The sequence below is a fragment of the Moschus berezovskii genome, chromosome 16 (genome assembly GCF_049115385.1).
Source record: "Moschus berezovskii isolate FMDL1 chromosome 16, NW_MosBer_1.0, whole genome shotgun sequence".
NCBI classification, from domain to species: Eukaryota; Metazoa; Chordata; class Mammalia; order Artiodactyla; family Moschidae; genus Moschus; species Moschus berezovskii.
Window position 1 is genome coordinate 75,341,181 of NC_142475.1, and position 24,976 is coordinate 75,366,156.

Genomic DNA, 24,976 nt, shown 5'->3' on the forward strand with positions numbered 1-24,976 from the left:
TCCTTTGGGATATCCTATTTTTCTTGCAAATTCTTTTATTAAAATTATTCTGGGTCCTATGATTCTGATTTAGTTTGTCCAATTTCTTTTGAAAGCCTAACTCTGGATTTCCTCCTCCTTCATCCCTTTTAAATTTCATGAGACTGTTGGGCACAATGGTTTTTAGTCAGAAACCCGAGCAACTTGGAGTTTATGTCCAAGACTGACCATGAGCACAGACAGATTTCAGATCCCAGCTTTGTCAATCTGTGTGAACTGGAGTATGTAAATTAATCTCTTTGAATCCCAGTTCTATCACTTATAAAAATGGAAATAATAATGTTATGAAAATCTGTTATAGTAATACAGCGCTTGAAACAGTGTTTCAAGAGGTTATCAGCTATATTTGTACATATCATCAATACTAAGCTATTACTTAGTTGATACTACTTTAAAAATCTGATTTAAGTAGTTTTACAAAAAAGAAGTAATGAGAAATTCAATATATGGTGATGACAGTGATAAATAAACAGACCATGATTTCAATACCTTTAGACCATGAAATTTTTGCATCTTGTTTTATACCCCTGGATATGTTTCAGTGTCTCCTAGTTTACAGTCTATGGGGAATCTGAATAAAATTTGTATCCTACTGTTAGAAAACTGTATAAATCTTAATTACACTGAGTTGGTTCACAGTGCTTTTCAGGTCTACTATATAATTCTCCTTCTCTGTATATTCTTTCTATTAATTTTTGAAAGTTTGACTTTGAAACTCTAAAGATCTTACTTTATCTACTTAATATATGGTGATGAGTACATAATGAACCTTGTGTGATATGATCTCTTACCAGTGGACCGTGGTTACTAGAGACCACAGTGCCTTCTAATGCTAGCAGGACGACCCATAACTGTAAGCCGAGAGTGAACATCAAAAACAGAGTGCTCTTTTAGTTAAGCAATTAAAACAAATGCAGCCAAGTACTTTAAAGACATCACATCTTAGTCTTATCTCAGTTATCTTTTAAGGGATCTTTTGACAATCTTGATGTTTACTCTTTCAAATACTGAGACTTAGATGGGTTCCTATCTTACTTTTGGAAACAAAACAAAACATATATCTGTTAGGATAGAGGCCCCATGAGCATTTGTGCTTTATTCTAGTACAAACCGAGCTCATTATGGTCTTATTCCCACCCAAAAGCCTTCTCAACCTATACAGTCAAGTGGGAAAAAGTAATTGGCACTTCCTGCTACACTGTGCCTTTCCTTAGCTACCTCCTGACACATTTTACAGAACCAATTTCAGAATGTATATGATAAAGACATGGAAAAGGAGAAAATGATCTGCAGTCACTGCTTAGGTAGTATTAAGGAATTTCCTGTCCAGTTTGTAATTCAGGGTTGAAAGAGCTGTACCACCAAGGTGGGTTACTGTGCCGACAGGAGGACGGGAGGCAATGAACCAAGGGGCCTCTTCCCTCTCCCTCTGTGTCCCTATTCCCAGGTCTCCACGCTGTCATAACCACCAGCAGCACATTCAAGCTCTGGGGTGAGGGAGGTGCTGTGGCTAATGGATCCAGGAGCCTGACTCCAGGGCTGATTTCCCCACTTGTCAGACATGTGACTGGCGGCAAGTCGTTTCACCTCTTTGTGCCCAAGTTCCCTCAGTTGTAAAACAGAGACAACAGCTGCACTGTTGCAAAGAGTAAATTAAATACATCTGTAAGCACGTTAGTGCTTCTATGTAGTTGGCTATTAATGTTTTAACTACTGTCCTAACAACAACCAGGGGAGGAAAAGTTACCCATCACCCCACTGGCAGATGGGGTTCTGGCGTTCTCTCCATGACGCCAAGTTGCCTCACACTGCTCCTTTCTGTGCTTTAATGCTTTCTGTTTAAAAAAAGATTCGGACCAGCTAAGCTACTTCTCAAAACACAAAAATAAAGTGCAGGGTGGGAACTCTAAGAAGAAAAGCTTTCATATATTTCTTTGCATGATGTGTGTGTGCGTCAAAGTGAAATTACATGGAATAACAATGAAAGACAGGTATAACGAACTGACACTGAATTCTTCCCTATGCTGAGAAACGAAAGGGGAAGAGAGAACCACTGTGCACAAGGCACCTGAGAAGAACTTGGAAAGGAAGGAGTCACATGGACAGGGACACAGGGCCCCCCAGAGGGCATGGTGGCGACACAGCCAAGGCCCAATTCAACGTACCACCTGCAATGACGCGTGGACAATGGAGGGTCATGTTTACCAGCACACATTATTACGTTTATGAAGAGTCCAGCCATGGCTACTATAAAGGAGTCCGTCAAACATCATGCCACACTCACTGGTTTCTAAATTGTGCTCAGCAAAGTCCTGGGGTTCATTGTCTGGAGATATCTAAGACAATCCCCTCTTTCTTCAACCAGAGTTCTATATGTGTTTCCAAAACCTGAAGAAAGAGTTTGGCTGCTTAAAATATATTGAAAATAACCAGCTTAAGGATATTGCTTTGGCTGTAAGAGCTTAGCAATTACTTATAGCAGAGAGATGCTTACAGCTATGATCTAAGATATTTACTGTATTTCCCCCTCTGAACCCACATAATCATAATCGGGAACAGGCAGGATGGCACAGTGGTAAAAAGCATGCACTCTGGAGACAGAGTGCCTGGTGTGAACCTCACACTCTAACCACCTCCTAGCTTAACTACTCTGGAAGAACTACTGCACCTGCAAATGAAGTGGTGACAGGCGCTATGTCAAGGAGCTGCTGTGAAGATGAAATGGGTTCATGTTTGTAAAGGTGCTGACAGAGTCAGGGATATGCAAATAACTGCTGTCTAAGTAATGCTCAAAATTCTCCAAGCCAGGCTTCAGCAATACGTGAACTTCCAGATGTTCAAGCTGGTTTTAGAAAAGGCAGAGGCACCAGAGATCAAATTGCCAACCTCTGCTGGATCACTGAAAAAGCAAGACAGTTCCAGAAAAACATCTACTTCTGCTTTATTGACTATGCTAAAGCCTTTGACTGTGTGGATCACAATAAACTGTTGAAAATTCTGAAAGAGATGGGAATACCAGACCACCTGACCTGCCTCTTGAGAAACCTGTATGCAGGTCAGGAAGCAACACTCAGAACTGGACATGGAACAACAGACTGGTTCCAAATAGGAAAAGGGAGTATGTCAAGGCTGTATATTATCACCCTGCTTATTTAACTTATATGCAGAGTACATCATGAGAATCGCTGGGCTGGAAGAAGCACAAGCTGGAATCAAGATTGTCGGGAGAAATATCAATAACCTCAGATATGCAGATGACACCACCCTTATGGCAGAAAGTGAAGAGGAATTAAAAAGCCTCTTGATGCAAGTGAAAGAGGAGAGTGAAAAAGTTGGCTTAAAGCCCACCATTCAGAAAACTAAGATCATGGCATCCGGGCCCATCATTTCATGGCAAACAGATGGGTAAACAGTGGAAATAGTGTCAGACTTTATTTTGGGGGGCTCCAAAATCACTGCATATGGTGACTGCAGCCATGAAATTAAAAGACGCTTACTCCTTGGAAGGAAAATTACGACCAACCTAGATAGCATATTAAAAAGCAGAGATATTACTTTGCCAACAAAAGTCTGTCTAGTCAAGGCTATGGTTTTTCCCGTGGTCATGTATGGATGTGAGAGTTGGACTGTGAAGAAGGCTGATCACCGAAGAACTGATGCTTTTGAACTGCGGTGTTGGAGAAGACTCTTGAGTCCCTTGGACTGCAAGGAGGCCCAACCAGTCCATTCTAAAGGAGACCAGTCCTGGGTGTTCATTGGAAGGACTGATGCTGAGTCTGAAACTCCAATACTTTGGCCACCTCATGCGAAGAGCTGACTCACTGGAAAAGACTGATGCTGGAAGGGATTGGGAGCAGGAGGAGAAGGGGACGACAGAGGATGAGATGGCTGGATGGCATCACCGACTCGATGGACATGAGTTTGAGTGAACTCCGGGAGTTGGTGATGGACAGGGAGGCCTGGCGTGCTGCGATTCATGGGGTCGCAAAGAGCTGGACACGACTGAGCGACTGAACTGTACAGAAGCATAACATTACCTACTAAGACTATCACCAAAATTGCACATCTGATTCCATCAGCGAGGTCTTCACAATTTGTATCTTACTCTCTAGGTTATTTTGCTTTCATTCTCAAAGAAAATTCATGTTGAACAAAGACAAGTATTTTTCTCACTTTAGGATTTTACCTTCCAAGTTTCTGTCCTTCTCCACTAAAAGCCTTGAACCTCAACCTAGGCTTTACGTATTCTTGATCCTGATGGTCCTCCATGTCCAAATTCAAGTGTCCTCCATGAACCAGTCGCTGAAGCTCCAGGGGAATCTCTCTTGAAAAAAGAAAACCCACAATGAGATATGACCGCACATCTGTCAGAATACCGTTCATCAAATAGAGCACAAGTAACAAGTGTTGGCAAGGATGTAGAGAAAAGAGAACCTGTATCCTGTTGGTGGGAGTGCTTCTGATAGAGCGCTAAACTGTGGGATGGCATTTATACTTCAGTCAGAATTAGAAAATCCCCATGAGGACCTAACAGGTAATGTGGTATTTCTTTCTAAACACCCTGGCGGAAGGCTGGAAGTTTGACAGGGGTGGTTTTGATTACTGTCTGATTCGTGTGTGCCACCCGCCTGCAGGCAACTGTTGTTTTTTTTTGTATCGTATTAATATGTTTTGAACTTTTCAGGAACTCACCTGCCATATAAACCAAAGAAAGACTGTACTTTGTTTTGTCTGGTACTTAATCAGGTCTCTGACTGCAATACCACGTATAGTAATTAAGTTGCTAACTTCACAAACCTCACTACCCCATTATTCTGATTTACGTTTGTCGTGTCTACATGATAAGTACTAGACCACAGTGTGCAGTCTGTGTGTACGCGTGCTCAGTTCCTTAGTCGTGTCCAACTCTTTGAAACCCCATAGACTGTAGCTCACTTGGCTCCTCTGTCCATGGAATTTTCCAGGCAAAAATACTAGAGTGGGTTGCCATTTCCTCCTCCAGGGGATCTTTCCAACCCAGGGATCTAACCCAAGTCTCCTGCATTGGCAGGTGGATTCTTTACCCGGGAACCAAGCTATCTACTTTGTTATATTTTGGTTATGTTATATATTGAAATATGTGTAATTTCATGATAAATTACCTTCACTTCTTCACCATATTTAAGATAAATATGAAACTTTTAGACATAATATGCATAGACTGATTATTTTATCTATAAACACTTCCTTGAGGATAGTGAAGATGGTGTTACAAAATATGTCATAAAGCAGGGGGCAATGATTATACAGCTGAGAACCACTATCTGACCAATCATTTTTTTCAAGGTGCCTTTTCTAAAATTGTTCTTGATCATAATTTGAACTTGAGGATACAGTGTGGCTCAAATGAAAACATTCCCTTGGTATTCCAAGACTGAATGTTAGCCTACAAAGTTCATGGAGTATTTTCATTTAATAATAGTTTGGATCTTTATGGGTAGCACACTCATCATTGACATGGTCTTTCCTTCTCCCATCCTGACGTAAGCATTATTTCAACAGTCCTGTTGATCTTCACCAGGCAGAAGACCACTCCCCCAGGCCCCAGCTGCTCCCAGTCTGCTCAGTGACTCTGCAAGCTACCAAGCCCATGGCCCTGACCTCACCTTTTGACCTTGCATTTACCACCAGCACACACTGCCTGCCAGGACAGCCTCCATCTTTCTCAATGACTTCTTTCCCAATTACAGCATGTCTTACGAAACCTTCTTCGGTATTCTGACATTATCTGGGAGAATTCAACTTCAAAATCCAAGCAAATTAATATCCTAAAATGCCATTCCTTCAGAGTTCCACCTCCACTCCCCTCCTGCCACTCTGCTATGATAAATTTCACCTCCTGGAAAAGCCCCACCTTCAGCTCCTGGATGGAGAGTAGCCTCCTGTCCAGGGCCCTTCACTGCTACTCACATTTCCCCGTTCATAACTAGCCTGATGTCTTTCTTTCGCTGTATTCCTACTTAGGGATGACCACTTATCAGCTAGTGAAAATAAACAGCTCTTGTAATTGTAGCAAAATCACTCAAGTCCTTGTCCTTCAGCCACAAGGGCCGGTGAGTTACAACGTTCTTTAGATGGGTCAGGGCACTGTAAATCTGGTTTCAAAAATTTTAACTTCAAACTAACCTTCTGAATTCTTCTGCCAGCAGTAATGCCATTTAAAAAGATTTCTAACATAAGCGGCTTTCAGGCATACATGCAGTGAGTCACCCTGTCAACAGTAAGCAGGACAGTGGCTTAGCAGATGGGCAGACACCTACTGATCAATTCACAAATTTATGACACTACGATGCTGCTTCTCAGAACTGGGACCATAGCTTCATGAGATTTTAAAAGGAACCAAAATCTACTGCTCCCCCCACCAAGTTAAGAACCAGTGACTTACAGATAGCAATCTGTCCTTTATAGACTTAAAATACTCTTTCCCCCCAGCAACCACTTACAGAATATATTCCAGTATTTCACTCTTAAAAACCAGTGGCGCACTACTGACTGGTGGTCAGTTTAAAACAACAATTTACACACAAAAAACTTCCACCCTCAGTAATAGACAAAATCTAAGTAACATATCTTACCCTCTCTTAACAGACTCCAGAAACTGGGCATTTGTTGGGTCACTGTAAGGTCTCAGTTCTCCATCATCCAAGCTGAAACCATTGCTCCACAGTTTAAGCAAAATTTGAACCTTTTGAGCACAGAAAAAATACAAGAATGCATCTGCATTAAACCATTTTAATTTTCAAACACGTTATTTACTACTTACTTACAGTATGAAGTACACACTTCCCTGGTGGTCCAGCGGTTAAGAATCTGCCTGCCAATGCCGAGCAAACGGGTTTGATCCCTGGTTGGGGAGCTAAGATCCCATGTGCTGTGGGGCAATTAAGTCCATGTGCCACAACTACCGAGTCCAAGCTCTAAAGCCTGTGCTCCACAACAAGAGAACCCAATGTAATGAGAAGCCTGCACACTGCAACTGGAGAGAAGCCCCCATCCGCTTCAACTAGAGAAAGCCGTGCAGCAATGAAGACCCAGTGAAGCCAAAAATACATTAAAAAAACAAAAACCAAATATTTAAAACATACACAAAGCTTTTTGTACTATCCTTTACTTTATTCAGGTTAAATAAGGACATAAACGGAACCACGTGTGCTTCCTCAGATCTGTGTTTGGCTTAACAAACTGACAATGGTTAAAATATCAAAGGTGCCACTGTTGGAGCGTGGCCTTGAATTCTAGTTCATTGAGAAGACCAAAGTCATGAGAGAAGCCACTGCCACTCCACATCCACTTTCCCCCTTCACCTGTACTCATATTCTTCTCTGCTTCATGCCAGGGAGCACGATGGCATCTCCAGTGACCCTCCAAAGTAAAACTATTCATCACGTTGAAAATGAGACAGTTAACTCCAAAATTTCAAAAAGCAAAAACAAAGACTGACTTGAGGCATTTCTATGTTTGTGCGTACGTGTTGTGTCCAACTCTTTCCGACCATGTGGACTGTAGCCTGCCAGGTTCCTCTGTCCATGGGATTCTCCAGGCAACACTGGAGTGGACTGCCATTTCCTTCCCCAGGGGAGCTTCCCAATCCAGGGACTGAACCCACGTCTCTTGTGTCTCCTGTATCGGCAGGTGATTGTTTATGACTTGGGCCACCTGGGAAGCCCAATGTTTCTATGTATGTAACTCAACTAATTCTATACCATGATGGTATGCCATTTATAATAATTATTATAACATTTATGTAACTCATTTTGACAGTGAACGATACATTCTTTCACAAATGGTTATATATCTCTAAGTGCAAGGCACAGCTGAGATACAAAACACAAAATTTGAATCTGAGAACTTACACATTAGTCTTTTTAATCAATACTTAAAAAAATAACAGGAAAAGAGATTTTCAATTTTTAATTTTATAACAAACAGTAGTAACTAGAAATGAACAATTTCTCATTTTTATTACTGTACCTACATCTTGCAACTGATTTTCTCCATAGATGTATTCAGACTGCTTACAAAAGGAACTACCCAGTCTGTATCCTCCACCTGTAAAAGACTAAAAACACACAGCAAGTGGGTTAAAAATTCAGTCTTATTAAAGCAAAATGTGTGATAATGTATGATATATATTTTAAAACTAGATCAGTTATAATTAGCTACACTGGTTTATACTTTCCAGGAAATTTTTACATTAAAATAAAGGTCTTATGTTACAGAGATGTATACTGTAGTAAATTGTTTTCTTCCCATAAAAACATTAGTGACTTAACTTATGCCAATCTTAAATTAGGAAATACATTCATATACTGAAATAATATTTTTTAGTAGAAACACTTTTAAAACTCACCATTAATATTTTATAACAAGCTTATAATAAAATTATAATTCTTGAATCATATTTGACAAACCATTAAGAGCTTCATAGAGAAAGGAAGAATTTAATAAAGTGAGTATAACTTACCCTGAAGAAAAGCTCCATACTTATTTTATAAGCAGCTTTGATTCAACTGTAACGAATCAACTGAACTGCACTTTTTATTTTGTTACACTAATCACAAGCTTTTCTATTTTTCAGATGAGGTAGCTTATGAAGTAAAAACACCATTCCTTTTAATTATTATTCATATCATATATAGGTTTTTAATCACATTCATAGAAATGTTAAGAAACTGCTTTAACTTTTGATTAATAGAAAGATTATAGACTTTGAAAAATAACGGAAATATCTGAAACAGAAATATACAGTTAGAGAAATAGTGTTTGCAAATAATATAAAAATCTACACCAGATCAAGTATACTGATAGCATATTTAGTTTTAAAACTTCAGCCCTTACCTTAGATTTGTCATCCCCTGAGGCTCTTGTGGCTTCATTCAGAGGGACGGCCCCATGTTCCCTCGCCTCTCTGAAAAGTTCGTTCACAATTTTCCCAGTTGAAGGTTGAACTATATGTAATCCACTATATTCATGTTCACTTGAATAGAACCTTTAAACATTGTAAAGTTCATGAATAAAAACAGAATGTTTAAGCATAAACTAAAGCAAAAGACTACAGTCTTAGGAAATGACTTTTATTTAGAGAGCCATTTCTATGGCTTTTGTGGAAGTACTTAATTTTAAAATCAGGATCAAGGAATTAAGAAGTAAAGAGTTCATTCATCTACTTTCTCATGGAGTTTGAGGAAATGCTGGTAGCAGGCTCAGCATCCCACCTGAGAACTGGCTTGCTTCTTCCTCCCTCCCCGTGTGACTGCTGATCTAGCGGCGTGATCCTCGGAAAGCACTGCTGACAGCCAGAAGCTAAGTCTCTTCTCCAGCGGAACCCACATTTCATAGGACTTGGTTAGTGAAGAGCCCTCTAGATTTAGATGATGTGAACATCTAAATCCACAGGCCGACACACAGAGTTTATTCCTCAGAGAGCTCTGAGTGAAAAATTAACCTCCCTGCCTCATGTTAAAGGTTGTAATCTCCTTGTGTTAAAGGGCTTCCTTGGTGGCTCAGATGATAAAGAATCTGCTTGCAATGCAGGACGACTGGGTTAGCTCCCTGAAGAAGGGAATGGCAACCAACTCCAGTATTCTGGCCTGGAGAATCCCATGGACAGAGGAGCCTGGTGAGCTACAGTTCATGGGGTCACAAAGAGTCGGACACGACTGAGTGACTAACACTTTCACACTTTTTTACTATGCTAAAGGTAAATAATTCAGACCACAATTTTCTCAGTATGTTAACTATGCAGTGAATCATTTCTCCTCTCTTTTCTATTTCCTCATAAAAGGTTCCTTCACATAAACTAGTACACTATTTTATCTTTCAAGATTTTTTCCAATCAAGAATGTCAGAAAATATAACCAATGAAATATACACATGGAGACTTTCGGAATAAGATGAATCATTTCTCCTCTCTTTTCTATTTCCTCATAAAAGGTTCCTTCACATAAACTAGTACACTATTTTATCTTTCAAGATTTTTTCCAATCAAGAATGTCAGAAAATATAACCAATGAAATATACACATGGAGACTTTCGGAATAAGATGAAAATCAAAGCTCATTTCCTGAACTACCCATACCCTCCAGTCCAGTTCCCAATCTACACTGAACTGACTCAGAAAATGAAACAGAAGGGGAAAATTCTATCAGCACTGAAGACCAGGGATAGAGTCACCTTCAAGGCTTTCTCCAAATGAGTATATGCAAAATGAAACAGGAAAGGGAAGGGAAGCTCTGCTCTTAACTCACTGTCTGTGGAGGAAAGATCCAAGAGGAGAACAGTGGACACCAGCAGAACCCCACTAACAAGGCTGGTTCACAGGTGGGTGCGGCTGGGTGGACTCCAAGCTCCTAGTGCCCTGGGGAGGGACCTGAGGCCCAAGTTTACCCAGAATAGGAGCCAACCGAAGCCCTCTTGCCAAGCTGATCCTTAGAGGGCCCCATGCAACAAAGCAAGGCCAGGCACTGCCATGGCTGGCTTTAAGACTAGGGTCAGAGCAAGAAGCCAGTAGTCGTGTAGGGATGTGAGAGCTATAAAGAACGCTGAGTGCCAAAGAATTGATACTTTCAAACTATAGTGCTGGAGAAGACTCTTGAGAGTTCCCTGGACAACAAGGAGATCAAACCAGTCAACCCTAAAGGAAATCAACCCTGAATACTCATTGGAAGGACTGATGCTGAAGCTCAAATACTTTGGGCACCTGATGTGAACAGCAGACTCACTGGAAAACGCTGGGGAAGACCGAAGGCAGGAGGAGAAGGGGGTGACAAAGGATGAGATGGTTGGATGGCATCACCGACTCAATGGACATGAGTTTGAGCAAACTCCGGTAGATGGTGAAGGTCAGGGAGGCCTGGCGTGCTGCAGCTGACTGGGATGCAAAGGGTCGGACATGGCGACTGAACAACAGGGCAAGAAAGAGCCTGACAGCTGATGCGTTAAATGGCAGTATGAAAAGGGAAGGGGAAGGGAGGGAAGGGGGAAGGAGGGAAGGGGAGGGAGTGGGAAGCTTCTGCTGAAGGCTCTCCCTGCTGTCCCGGGTCCCTAATCTCAAGAGCTCAGTTACAAAGCTCCTTCCTCTCAGTCTTGGTGAGAAAGACCTTACAGGAAAAACCGGGCACAGGAAAAGATTTACTAACTTCTTTACGGTCTCTGAATTTTTATTACCAGTATAAGAAATCTCTGCCTGCCTCAAGGTCTATTTTCTTCTAGAAATTTTATTGTTACCCTTTTATATTTAGAGGCACATTCCACCTTTTGCCTCTTTCATAAGTATGCCTATATACTTATTTCTCTCTTGCTCTATTTCAACTCATTTGATCATCATTTGTCCCTGCCCAGGAGAAGGCAATGGCAAGCCACTCCAGTACTCTTGCCTAGAAAATCCCATGGATGGAGAAGCCTGGTAGGCCGCAGTCCATGGGGTCGCTACGAGTCGGACATGACTGAGCGACTTCACTTTCACTTTTCACTTTCAAACATTGGAGAAGGAAATGGCAACCCACTCCAGTGTTCTTGCCTGGAGAATCCCAGGGACGGGGGAGCCTGGTGGGGCTGCCGTCTATGGGGTTGCACAGAGTTGGACACGACTGAAGTGACATAGCAGCAGCAGCAGCAGAGATAACAACTTCCTCCGTAGAGATGACTCTCAAATATAGGTTTTTAGAGCCTCTTACTTATGGTCCAGTGCTGAACTGAAAAGCACCTACTTGAATCCAGTTCATCTCTTCCCATGAATAATCACATTTTCCTTAGGTACTAGGTTAAGAACTTTTCAGAGTTCTCTTCCATTCTCTTACGCTCTTTTCCATGTCAGCACATTTCTATTCCACATCATCATGTTTCTACAATAAATTCTTCTGAAAGTATCCACACCAATGTCACCGTTTCTCCTCCATTCCACTGACACCACCCTAATCCTAAATTTTACCAGCATACTCCTTGGATTACTGCAGTTGTTTTTTTCTTGATGTCTTCTTATTCTGTTTTCCCCATTACTCTGTATTTTATATGGTACTGCCAGTCCTATTTTTCTAAAGGTATTATAACTAACATTTATCAAGTGCTCATTTAATCCTCATAAAAATGGCACTAACTCCAGTTTACAAATAAGAAATACTGAAGTTAAGGGAATTAAAAGACTTGTCCACTGCCAAAATCTTATTAGAACAGAGAGGAGAAAAACAACTGAGGTGTGTCTATGACTAGAAACAAAGTTTTTATCACTATAATTTTTATTGTAAAATTTACAGTAAAACCATACACTGGCTTCCCCCTTTCCACATAAGCACAGCTTTCCTTGGTCTTCCAGGCTGGTTGTGCTATGGCTGCATCCAGGACTGACATGTAATTTGTGGGCCCAGCACCAAAATGAAAGTGGGAGTCTCCTTGCTCAAAATGTGTTAAGAATTTCAAGACAGTAAGAGCAAAGTTTTCCAGCAAATGAAAAACGGAAAAGGTCAGTTTTCATTCCAATCCCAAAGAAAGGCAATGCCAAAGAATGTTCAAATTACCACACAATTGCACTCATCTCACATACTAGCAAAGTAATGCTCAAAATTCTCCAAGGCTTCAACAGTATGTGAACCAAGAACTTCCAGATCTTCAAGTTGGATTTAGAAAAGGCAGAGGAACCAGAGATCAAACTGCCAAATCCAACGGATCATAGAAAAAGCAAGAGAATTTCAGAAAAACATCTATTTCTGCTTCACTGACTACACTAAAGCCTTTAACTGTGTGGATCACAACAAACCGTGGAGAATCCTTAAAGAGATGGGAACACCAGATCACCCTACCTGCATCCTGAGAAATCTGTAGGCAGGTTAAGAAGCAACAGTTAAAAACCGGACATGGAACAATGGACTGGTTCCAAATTGGGAAAGGAGCACGTCAGGATTGTATATTGTCACCCTGCTCATTTAACTTATACGCAGTGTACATCAAGCAAAATGCTGGGCTGGATGAAGCACAAGCTGGAATCAAGATTGCTGGGAGAAACATCAATAACCTCCGATAAGAGACGACACCACTCTTATGGCAGAAAGCAAAGAAGAACTAGAGTCTCTTGATGCAAGTGAAAGAGGAGGGTGAAAAAGCTGACTTAAAACTTAACATTCAAAAAACTAAGATCATGGCATCTGGTCCCATCACTTCATGGCAAACATAGGGGGCAACAGTGAAAACAGTGACAGACTTTAATTTCTTGTGCTCCAAAATCACTGCAGATGGTGACTGTAGCCATGAAATTAAAAGACACTTGCTCCTTGGAAGAAAAAGCTATGACCAATCTAGACAGCATATTTAAAAAGCAGAGACATTACTTTACCAACAAAGGTCCATATAGTCAAAGCTGTGGTTTTCCCAGTAGTCTCGCATGGATGTGAGAGTTGGACCATAAAGAAAGTTGAGCGCCAAAGAATCGATGCTTTTTAACTGTGGTATTGGAGAAGACTCTTGAGAGTCTCTTGGACAGCGAGATCAAATTAGTCAATCCTAAAGAAATCAATCCTGAATATTCATTGGAAGGACTGATGCTGAAGTTGAAACTCCAATACTTTGGCCACCTGATGTGAAGAACTGACTCACTGGAAAAGACCCTGATGCTGGGAAAGATTGAAGGCTGGAGAAGAAGGGGATGACAGAGGATGAGATGGTTGGATGGCATCACTGACTCGATGGACATGAGTTTGAGCAAGCTCCAAGAGTTGGTGATGGACAGGGAAGCCTGACGTGCTGCAGTACACAACTGAGGAACTGAACTGAACTGAAGAGCAAAGCACTAAAGCAAGCTCGAGGCCCTTCCCAGTGAGGTTTTCTGGGTGCGCACAGAGGCCCCACATCATTGAAGCAGGCCCCGGTAGCATCCTGCCTGTCCATCCTCACCTGCCACGAGGCTTCCCAAATTCTGCAGCTTCTCTTCAGCTCCCTCCTGTCATTTTGATTACTTTGTTCTTCTAGGCCTATTCTGTCCCTTATCTTCCAGTCATCTTTAAAGGCCCAGCCAGGTAACACACTGTGGACACTTGTCTCACTAAATTTGCAAAATCAAACTAGGATCTAATGACTTGTAGGGAACGTTTTTTTAAAGTTCTTATATTTTTGAAGAAGAAGAGTTACATTTTTAAAGTCCTATTTGTGACAGAGAACCTTTTGTGGATGAATATGTAAAAGCAGGTGTCAGGCTGTCTTCTGTGAACTTTTCTGTAGATCCTTTCCCTCCTTTTCTTTAAAACAGATCAAGTTATGTCTAGACTATTGAAATGTCACATGATGGTCCCACTGAAAATATACTGGCTTAAAACAACAATGAACAGATGAATGTTTTGATATTTAAAGTTGTCCAAGAAGGTGGCCCATGAAGTAAGGTGGACCATTTCTGTACCAGACAAAGCAGCAGACATGCAATGAAATCAGGCAGCTGTCATTGCCAAATGTGAAGCCAACAGAACTGCATACTTTCTATTCAAAAATATCACACTTAGCAAAAAGAAAAGATGGCCAATAATTTGGTTCACAATTGTATTTTAAGCAGATCAAACGTAGCATAAGCCTCAATATATTTAACGCAGCTCCTCCTTCTGGACATGTAAGTAATTCTGGAAATCATATCTAAGGCACTAAGTGCTTAAAAATGTATTATCAAATTGTAAATATTAATGGCAACACTGTGTCAGTATAAAATAAAAAACAATTCACTGAAATATTTCAAGGATTATATTTGAAACTTTAAGGAAAACATTAATGTACTAATCTTATTTTAAGAAGTCAAATATTTTGATTTTTTATACCAGCAAATCAAGTCATTCAAAAACTGGTTCAAACTGGGGAAGAATAGTCAAATGAGTAAAACTTTGGTACATTAATATTTTAAGCACTTTCAAAGTTTTGAAGACTGTACAAATTAAGGAAGCAGCTAAAATATATATGTCTGTGTATATATAATACATACATGTTATATAAATGTCTGTATAATATATATTATACATACACATACACACATACATATATTATACATATATCTGTGTGTATATATATATCAGATAAACTTAAGTGAAAGGGAAGGATACTCAGACTGTGCCAAGATGACCAATCTGCAGACAATAAAGGAAAGACTGTACCTTCTGGTGGAGTGACGGTGGTGGTCAGCACCCTAAGCGAATGAACAGGGCACCAACAGTGGGGAGCCTGGAACCACACGGCTCCCGGTGCCGTAATACACAGCAGAAAATATCATGAAGTAGTACTCTTGACAAGCATGTTTAATGAGAATCTCATTGTGAGGAAACAGTGACCTTGAGTGTGGGACATTTTACAAGACATGTGGGCCCAGCTCTTTAATGTCAACTTAATAAGCTTTAGATTAAACAGATGAGCTAAAAGCAGACAATGGAAAGGTGGGAAGAATGCTCTGGATTCAGATTTAAAACAGGCATCATCAGTGAAATGTATGGCTCCTAAATCCTCAAAGCCTCTAAGAGTATCTGATTATGGACTATGTATTAAATAACATGCAGTTAGCACTCATTTTCTACGGTGTGAGACGTTATCAAGGAGTGTGTGCGTCTTATTGGGTGCGGACTGCAGCCTCTAGGGACGAAGTGCTGTCACGGCTGCAAATTACTTTCAAGTGGTTGAGTAACGGAGTGCGTGCACCAACGAACTGCTACAGCATACAGACAGCTGGTGAACATTGGAGAAGACACAGCTGATGTTCACTGCCCTAATCTTCTGATTATCTATATGTTTGAAAAATTGTAAAATAAAAAGCTGGGGTGAAAATTATAAATTATAAGTGTTATTCTTTGCATTCAGGTCTGGAAGAAAGATAGGTCATTTTGTCTCCCCTACAGGAAGAAGGAAGGCAGAATAGTGACAAACAAAAAAAAGTAATTTCCAGTGAATTTTTCAACTTCTGGAAAAATAAGACTTTCTGAGAATGAGATGTAATGGGGAAATTCAAGTTTCTCCCTAGTAATGAGATTGCTGTACTAAAAAGACATTAATGAACATATATATGGAAATAAGAAAACTCATGACAATAAAATATACCTAGTTTCCATCTCTTAAATCTTCACTGTTGGTTCTTTTTATAGTTCAGGGGTTTTAACAACAGCAAATACTATCTATCACTATCAGATGTAGCATCACCCAATGGAAGGAAAGAGAGTCCTGAAGTCACAGATTCTTAAATGGAGAACAAAACACATAGAGGGGTTCCATGGACGGACTTTAAGAAACACACAAACCTTTAAAAATGACTGACAAAGCTGTACATAAATGTTGTTCTAGGGGAAAGAGGGTGAAGCTTTTATCAGATCCTCAATGAGTCCTATGACTCAGAACCACAGTGCCCAAGAAAAATACTACTCAGTATATTATGCTATGTGACGTCTATCAAAATATTAAATATTTAAGATAATTTTCCCAAAATTTTCTTCTTGCTTTCTATTAGTTTCAGAAATAGTATCTAAAAATATTTAAGAAATTATAGTTAAAAAATTCCCAAGGCCATTTAAAATAATGTGGGATTAATGAACTAAAAAGGGATACAAGTTTGAAAAACAAAACAAAACTTACCTTTGAGGTGCTGTCTGTGGGCTTTTAAAGGCTGTAGTTTTAGGTCTATCAGATTTGGAAGCTTTGTATTTCACTTCATCTTCATATAATTCTGCCAAGGCCAACTACAGAATAACAGATTTGTTATAAAGTATAAAAACATTAGAAATAAACTCTCTATACAAAAAGTTAGGAGTAGAAAATTAACTTGTAATTGAGTAGTCAAGATTTTTAATGAAAAATGAAAGCTGCAATTTCAGAAGATGACTCCCTTCCAAAATAAAACCACTGCAACTCTCACTAAAATGTCACACATAGTAGCATAAATTAAAGTTACAATAATAGCTTAATTACTTTCAATGAACTATTCAACAGTTTCAAAAACGATTTGGTAATAGATTAGTTTCAAAGTTGGACTTGAAGATGTTTTACACTAATGTCAGCTTGCTCTCATTAGAGCCCATAAAAATATTTCATTTAGTTCTTCAAATTTTCAAAATCTGAGTACATAAAACAATTTCAAAATTATTCTATTTAAAAGTTTACCAGACATATAAACTTTTAAAGTTTAGGAAAATAAGCTTCTAAAAGATAAAAGGCAATGAAATATATATATATATACAGTTTATATAATTGTTAGAAAACAGTATTACCAAATTATGCTTTGCAGATATATGGCTGGATATCTTCTTCAAAATGACATCAACAAAGCATACTTTTTGAAACTGGAATTTTAAGAAATTATCAAAATATTTCATTATTGTATGTTATATTGTTCCCACTTTTGACATCCTTGGACAACTCAAAGACTTTCCCTAATGGCCCCTGTGGCTATTCAATTAAAACAGGCATGACCCTAATCTTTGGAAAATTAAAAAACCAAGAAACAAAACTCAGATGAAGTACTCCTAGAAGCATGAGAAATATGAAACAATCTCCAGGGATTCTGTCCTCAGGAGGAAAAGAAAAATAGGGAACTGGGGCAAAGTTAATTTTCTGAAGATTCTATTAATCAACCTTTAAAATATGCAAGAAACAAGAAAACAAAACTGAAAGGCTTTATTTTTCCCACCTAACTTTGACCGCCACTCCATACACATATGTCAACTTTCATATTTCTATCATGTTAATTTTGCAGGAAATCTTAATTATAAAAGTGTAGTGTAGCCTAAAAGAATCTTATTAAAATCCTAACTTAGGTTCTTACTGTGTCAGCTTAAGCAAATTATTTAACTTCTCTGAGCTTTAGTTCCCTCATCTTCCAATGTCTACAATAAAGGGATTACATACTGTACGTGAAGCACTAGGCAAATGCTCCATTACCAGAAGGTAGTATTAAAACCTGCTCAACAATGACTTTTATCACTGCTTCATTTTCCCCAAGATTCTTCTTCCTGCAGAAGATCTATACACCATCTATGATCTTTTCCTACCTTACCTTCTCCAAAAGGGAGAAACAAACCTCCCCGACCATGCACAAAAAATAAATGAGACAGATGGACAGAGAAAGACACTCTAATTACCTGGACCCAAGGTTTTCAGAAATTTTTACCTTAAAACATTTTCTTCAAAACCATATTCCTTTATGGATTTCCTCATGAGATAATAATATTGCTCTACGAATTATTTTTATGCTCTTCCTCCATTAATGGAGATGGTACCTGTATGTCAAAGGCCCATTACAGCCATCCTTTACAAAGCCTTTTCTAGTTTTCTTAACTAAAGTGATGTATCTTGACTAAATCCTTACAGCATATGGCATTCTATTATTGACACATATTAAATATTACATTCTCATCACTTGTGTAATTTTCTTACTATTTCATTCCCCCTACTATAATTTAGGCTTCCCAAATTGTTTCTAATGCAGAACTGGACAGGCACCCAAAAAATTATTGCTAAATTATGTACACTATAACACAACAGGAATCATAGAGAGACATGGGTAGATAAATTATGCTATAGATTTAAAAACTGAGATACTGGGTTGGCCAAAAGTTTGTTTGGGTTTTTCTCATAAGCTGTTATGGAAAAATCTAAATGAACTTTTTGGCAAACTCAAAATTTCCTATAGTTTTGTACCTTGTTTTTTGCTTGAAAAAGATTTGAACAAACCCTGTCAATCAAATAATCTTCTATAAAATAAATGAATAATGCATATAATGCCTTCTGACTCCATGAAATGTGGAACATATATTAATAAAATAGGAATATGGAGAAAATTACATCAGACCAGGGAGTCCAACTAGCTGAAAGGTCCCAGTTATTACTGGCACATTATTAACTTAGAAGAAAATGAATGATAAAGGGAATTAATGCCAGGATCCATGATGTCCCTATAGCATCATATGGCATAAATTCATTAGCTAACTGATATTATTGGACATAGCAAATTACACCACATCTGAGAGAAAATAAACTAATGTACTGGTTAAAACCAGTAGAAAAAGACAGAAAAATCTCAGTCAAATAAAGAGATAAAAATATATGCATTGTGAAATAATTATGCACTGTGAATTATCAGGACAGATGTCCATGTGCTAAACAACTAAATTATGCGATATTTCAATTATACAGAGAGAATTAAGTATGTAAGCACTGATAATATTTTCTGTAGAACTGGAAATGTGATGAATGTGTGAAAAGAACCTGAAACTGTGGGTAAGAATATCAACAACATAGCAAAAGATTGGAAGTACTGGAACTCCCAGTCTTAAGAGACAACTGCCAGAAGGCATAATGTTATTGTTTAGTCACTCAGTCCTGCTCTTTGTGACCCGGTGGACCTTAGCCTGCCAGGCTCCTCTGTCCATGGAATTTTCCAGGCAAGAATACTGGAGTGGGTTGCCATGCCCTCCTCCAGGGGATCTTCCCAATCCAGGGACTGAACCAGCATCTCCTGCACTGGCAAGCAGATTCTTTACCCGAGCCACCTGGGAAGCCCAGAAGGTACAATACAGACTTAAATCTAAAAGAGCAACATCAGCATCACCTGGGGGCCTTTTAAAACTGCAGGTGCGACTACGAGGCCGCCGCCGAGAGGCAGGCCGAAGAACCGCCATGTTCTCGCACCCCGCTCTCCCCCGAGGAGCTGGGCCTCCCTTTCCACAGCGACGGGAAGAAATGCTTACTTTTTTGCATTTTTCTTCTGAGGAAGATACAGCCAAACATGCAGTATTCATATAGATTATTAATAACTTCACAAGACGGATCCAGACCAAAATTAAAGATCTTCTACAGCAAATGGAAGAAGGGCTGAAGACAGCTGATCCACATGATTGCTCTGCTTATACTGGTTGGACAGGTAGTCAGTGCTATCCTTGAATCGGGCAAAGCTTTGTCCAGGGAAGAGAAGAAGGTAGAGCGCTGTCCCCTGCTGTATCAGTGGCACAGGAAGCAGTATGTTGGAGCAGCCCATGGCATGGCCGGGATCTACTACCAGTTGATACAGCCAGCAGCAAAAGTGGACCAAGAAACCTTGACAGAAATGGTGAAACCTAGTATTGACTATATGCGCCACAAAAGATTCCGATCTGGGAATTATCCGTCGTCACTAAGCAATGAGACAGACCGATTGGTGCACTGGTGCCATGGGGCCCCCGGTGTCATCCACATGCTCATGCAGGCATACAAGGTTTTTAAAGAGGAGAAGTACCTGAAGGATGCAGTGGAGTGCAGCGACGTGATTTGGCAGCGAGGTCTGTTGCGGAAGGGCTATGGGATCTGCCATGGGACCGCTGGGAACGGCTACTCCTTCCTTTCCCTTTATCACATAACACAGGATAAAAAGTACCTCTACCGAGCTTGCAAGTTTGCAGAGTGGTGTCTAGATTATGGAGCACATGGCTGCCGAATTCCTGACAGACCCTATTCTCTCTTTGAAGGTATGGCTGGCACTGTTCACTTCCTCTCCGACATCCTGGCCCCAGAGGCATCACGGTTTCCAGTGTTTGAACTCAGCTCTTCACAGAGGGATACAAAGGTTCAAAAAGACTAAGAGACCTGACTGGACCAGAAGCCACCAGGTTGCTTAATGCCTGACACAGAACCAACTGGGAGTCCTGCAGGCGGGAGAAACAGACGCAGACCTCTTCCTGGACCCCCGTGTCAGAGTGTGCTGACAGACCGTCCCATCAGCATTCTGTAACAGTGCCCCTCGCTGCTGTAAACTATGGATTCTTCATGTCCAAAAAAAAAAAAAAATAAAAAATAAAACTGCAGGTGCTCAAGCCCCACCCCGGACCAAAAGAACCAGAAACTCAGGGTGGGGCTCAGGAACCCATGCTTGACCAACCTTTCAGGTGACTCTGATGCACGTTTACCTGAGAACCAAGGATAAGGGACACTGACGCCAACACGACGAAGGTCCCAGACAGTCCCACTCATTTCTCACTGACGGAACTCCCCTCTCTGCCCCACCCAAAGCCTATTCCAAACCCTGGTAAGTACTTAAGTTAGCCCCAACTTTCCCCCAACTCCAACCTATATCGAAATAGAGAAATAAAAACAGAAATCTTTTTCTTTTGATGTCATTCTGGAGGAAACCTGGAACAGAGTGTATCTAATCTGATAACTCCATGTGTGTGGATAGAGGGAAGGACACGACAAGAGACAAAGGGCTCTCTGAAGATGTTCAGAACTACTCATGAACACTGAGGTTCTGGGGGTGAGTACTGTCACTTTGTCATTACTTTGCCAACAAAGATCTGAATAGTCAAAGCTATGGTTTTTCCAGTAATCATGTATGGATGTGAGAGTTGGACCATAAAGAAGGCTGAGTGCCAAAGAATTGATGCTTTTGAACTGTGGTGCTGGAGAAGACTCTTGAGAGTCCCTTGGATTGCAAGGAGATCCAACCAGTCCATTCTAAAGGAGATCAGTCCTGGGTGTTCATTGGAAGGACTGATGTTGAAGCTGAAACTCCAATACTTTGACCACCTGATACAAAGAGCCGACTGATTGGAAAGACCCTGATGCTGGGAAAGACAGAAGGCAGGAGGAGAAGGGGACGACAGAGGAAGAAATGTTTGGATGGCACCACCAACTCAATGTACGTGAGGTTGAGCAAGCTCTGGGAGTTGGTGAAGGGACAGGGAAGCCTGGCGAGCTGTGGTCCAAGGGGTCACAAAGAGTTGGACACAACTGAGTGACTGAACAACAAGTGTCACTTAACAGGGGTTTCCCAGGTGGCACAGAGGAAAAGAACCCACCTGCCAGTGCAGGAGATAGAAGAGATGTGGGTTAGATCTCTGGGTAGGGAAGATCCCCTGGAGTAGGAAATGGCAACACACTCCAGTATTCTTGCCCGGAGAATCCCATCGACAGAGAAGCCTGGTGTGCGGCAGTCTATGGGGTCACAAAGAGTCAGACACGACTGAGTACCTACAGACTGTCACTAACAATCCTGTCCCAAGCTTCCCCCTTGAATGTTCCCAATTCTGGAGGAGGAAAGGAGATAAAATGTACTCTCAATAATATGGGACCCATGGGAAATTTCTGCCGTTAGAGTCAGAGGCTTCTGTGCTGGGAGGCTTTTGGGGGACGACCATCCATCTTTCCTGGTGTGGTAAATGAGGAAATCTCTCCTAATTTAGAGGCTGACAAACCCTACACTGCACGGCAGCTGAGAAATAGGCACTGAGCAGTACTTCTGCTTGTTCCAATTAGTAACACATCACCCTTCTCCTCAATAATACTGTGAAAGACTCTCAGAGCAAGTTGTCAGGAAAGTAAGAAATATCTACTGAGAACTGGGTAATGCTTAAAATAAGCACAGCAGGATTAAACAATAAAAAGATAATCCAAAAATATTCACTATCCAAGAAACCAGCTGGGGAGAAGAACATTATCCAATTCTTTTAAACCTTTGATACACACTCTATTTCTTCATATGTCATTACTTTGCTTCTTTTGTTCTGGGGTTTCTTTGCAAATTTTTCACATTCTTATTAAATTCTAAAAGAAACATTATCAATACTTAATGTATTTGAAATACTAAATCACATTCACAAAAAAATCAGTTATCTACCTACCAAAAAGTAGATAGGAGACTGGAAAAAAAAGTTTATTTTCTAATAGATGGTGGAAAGGAAGGCATTCTCACAATTAGTGACATCTACAACAACATCTCCAACAATTAACCTTATCTTAATCCAGTGGACTCGGTCTAAATTTGACAAGTATCAGGTGATCATTAACCAAGCTGTTCTCATTTTTCACATAAGAAGAAATAGATTTAAATCAGACAAAGGATATTAGGTCACATAGTTTTTTAACTTAATAAGCATTAGATGGACTAACCAGTGAAAGTTACAGTATTTTTCTCCTTTAAGGGAAAAAGAACCAAATATTTAGTAAGCAAGTCTGAGCCAGGGTAATACCGGACTGAAGAGGCACTTTATAGACATTCCTTTATTTCATCCTTGACACCTGTGATCAACATAACCCTGAGTTTATGAATAAAGACACAGGATCAGAGAAGTTTGGACATTTCTCCTATACTCAGGTAACTACTAAGCAGCAAGGTCAAGAAGCAAGCTGAAGTTGTTCTGACCAGAAACACCATTTTCCCCCCAACAGCACATGCAGCCTCTTAGTGATGCTGGCCTTCAAAAGACAAGATGAAGTAGATGAAAGCTTCCTACTCCTCGATTCTGTTTACTAATACTAAATTGAGTCATAAATACTGCAAGTGTTTTATCAATACACTGAGTTCGTTTCCTAAGCTGACACTGATCACTCCATTCTCCAAATTCATCACTGTATGCACTGCTTATCTTGGCACTCAATCATCCTCCATCTTAAAAATGTTATGTTAAATACATGTGTATCTTATTTAGGCAAACAATGGGCAGAAATGCCTTTCAAGCTTCTAGGCCCTTCCACAGTGTCCCAGCACCAACTGTGGATTTGATGTACTATTTATCTCTGCATTCCCAGAGCTTAGTAGTATGTTACAGGGCAGGTGGTCAATACACATTCGTTTAAAGAAGCAGAGAAGGTGTGACAACAAAGAACTGTAATACACCTTTTCTAACAAGCCTTGTAGATGGAGTGACACTCATGTTTAATTATAGTCCCTACAGGCGTTTGGGGTTTCCCAGGTGGCTCTGTGGTAAAGAATCCACTTGCCAATGAAGGAGATGGTGGATCGATCCCTGGGTTGGGAAGATCCCCTGGAGAAGGAAATGGCAACCCACTCCAGCATTCTTGCCTGGAGAAACCCACGGACAGAGGAGCCTGGCAGGCTACAGTCCACGGGGTCGCAAACCACGATTGAGCACACACAGATCTTTACTGTTTGAATTTTATCAACCATCTCACAAAGGGACAGTAAAAAAAAAACACCCTAAAATGAATAGCGTGAAGCACCTGGCAGAGCAAGATTCGGGGCGCTGGTATTGAGGCAATTAATGTCAATGTCTTGTAACATTAAAAGTTTTACATCCCGTTTCTTACGTGCACTGTTTTCTAGACTATAGCACTTACGACTAGGGTGCGAGCCGTAGGATGAAATACTTTTTTAGTTCATTCTGAAAGGGAAAAGCTCTCCGATAAAAAGGAACCATTTTTACATTTAAATAAGCCAGAAACAGCATCCGAGAGAAACAAGACCAAACCGTCTTCCTCGTGACTCTACTTCCCCACGGCCACCTCAGAGTTTCCTTCTGCAGAAGTCTGACCGGAGCGTCAACGAGTGAAGCATTCAACTGACCCCTCAAAGAAGCCATTCGAAATCAACAGCTGCTTCTTAAACGGCAAGAGGGGTGGACGGGAGACGCCACCGGGACACCCGAGAGCGCGGGGCGCCGACACTCGTTTCTCCCGACGCCCCTGCCCGGCGTGCCGCCCGCCGGAGACCCACGGAATCCGAGTTCGGTCCCCGGGCGGGTCAGAGGAAGCTCGGCCGCGACCGCAACGGCCCCACACATTTCCCCGCCGCACCTGCAGGTCCCGCGCGCTTGGGGGCCGCGGCCCCGCCGCCCTCGGCTCCTCCTCGCCCGCCTCTCCGCCGCCGCCCTCCGCCATCTTTCACGGCTCCCGGCGCCGCCGCCGCCGCGCCTCCCGCGACTTCCGGGGCCGGTTGCCTGGCAACGGCGGGGCGGGGCGGTCCCTGTGCGCCCCGCCCCCCCGCGCCCCTCTTCCGGCGCCCGCCCACCTGTCCGTCCCGCTCCTTTCCTTAAAGGAAGCTGGCTCCGAGTTTCCCTTCCGAGAACGGCAGCACGGACTTGCGGGTTTCTTTACCCCATGGAGACGATGTCTTCTGATGGAGAGTGCCACCTTACTTTCCCAATCTCGGTCACATTCTCTCGTTTCCCTGCCAAGAATTGGGTGGTGCGTCGTC

General features: G+C 41.1%; 1 protein-coding gene and 1 pseudogene across 1 annotated transcript in view; one reads left to right on the plus strand and one right to left on the minus strand.

Annotated features, from left to right (window-relative positions):
- Window positions 1-24,700, minus strand: part of UBXN2B (UBX domain protein 2B) — a 30,503-nt gene extending 5,803 nt beyond the window's left edge. Inside the window, exons 1-6 of the mRNA XM_055432341.2 lie at window positions 24,577-24,700; window positions 16,654-16,757; window positions 8,917-9,067; window positions 8,054-8,137; window positions 6,654-6,763; window positions 4,226-4,363 (exon numbers count right to left, since the gene is read on the minus strand). Of these exons, the coding sequence (XP_055288316.2) occupies window positions 4,226-4,363; window positions 6,654-6,763; window positions 8,054-8,137; window positions 8,917-9,067; window positions 16,654-16,757; window positions 24,577-24,660 (671 nt within the window). The 5' untranslated portion in view covers window positions 24,661-24,700. The remainder of the gene's footprint in view (window positions 1-4,225; window positions 4,364-6,653; window positions 6,764-8,053; window positions 8,138-8,916; window positions 9,068-16,653; window positions 16,758-24,576) is intronic.
- Window positions 17,944-20,834, plus strand: LOC148775281 (lanC-like protein 2; annotated as a pseudogene).
- Window positions 24,701-24,976: the final 276 nt, after the last annotated feature.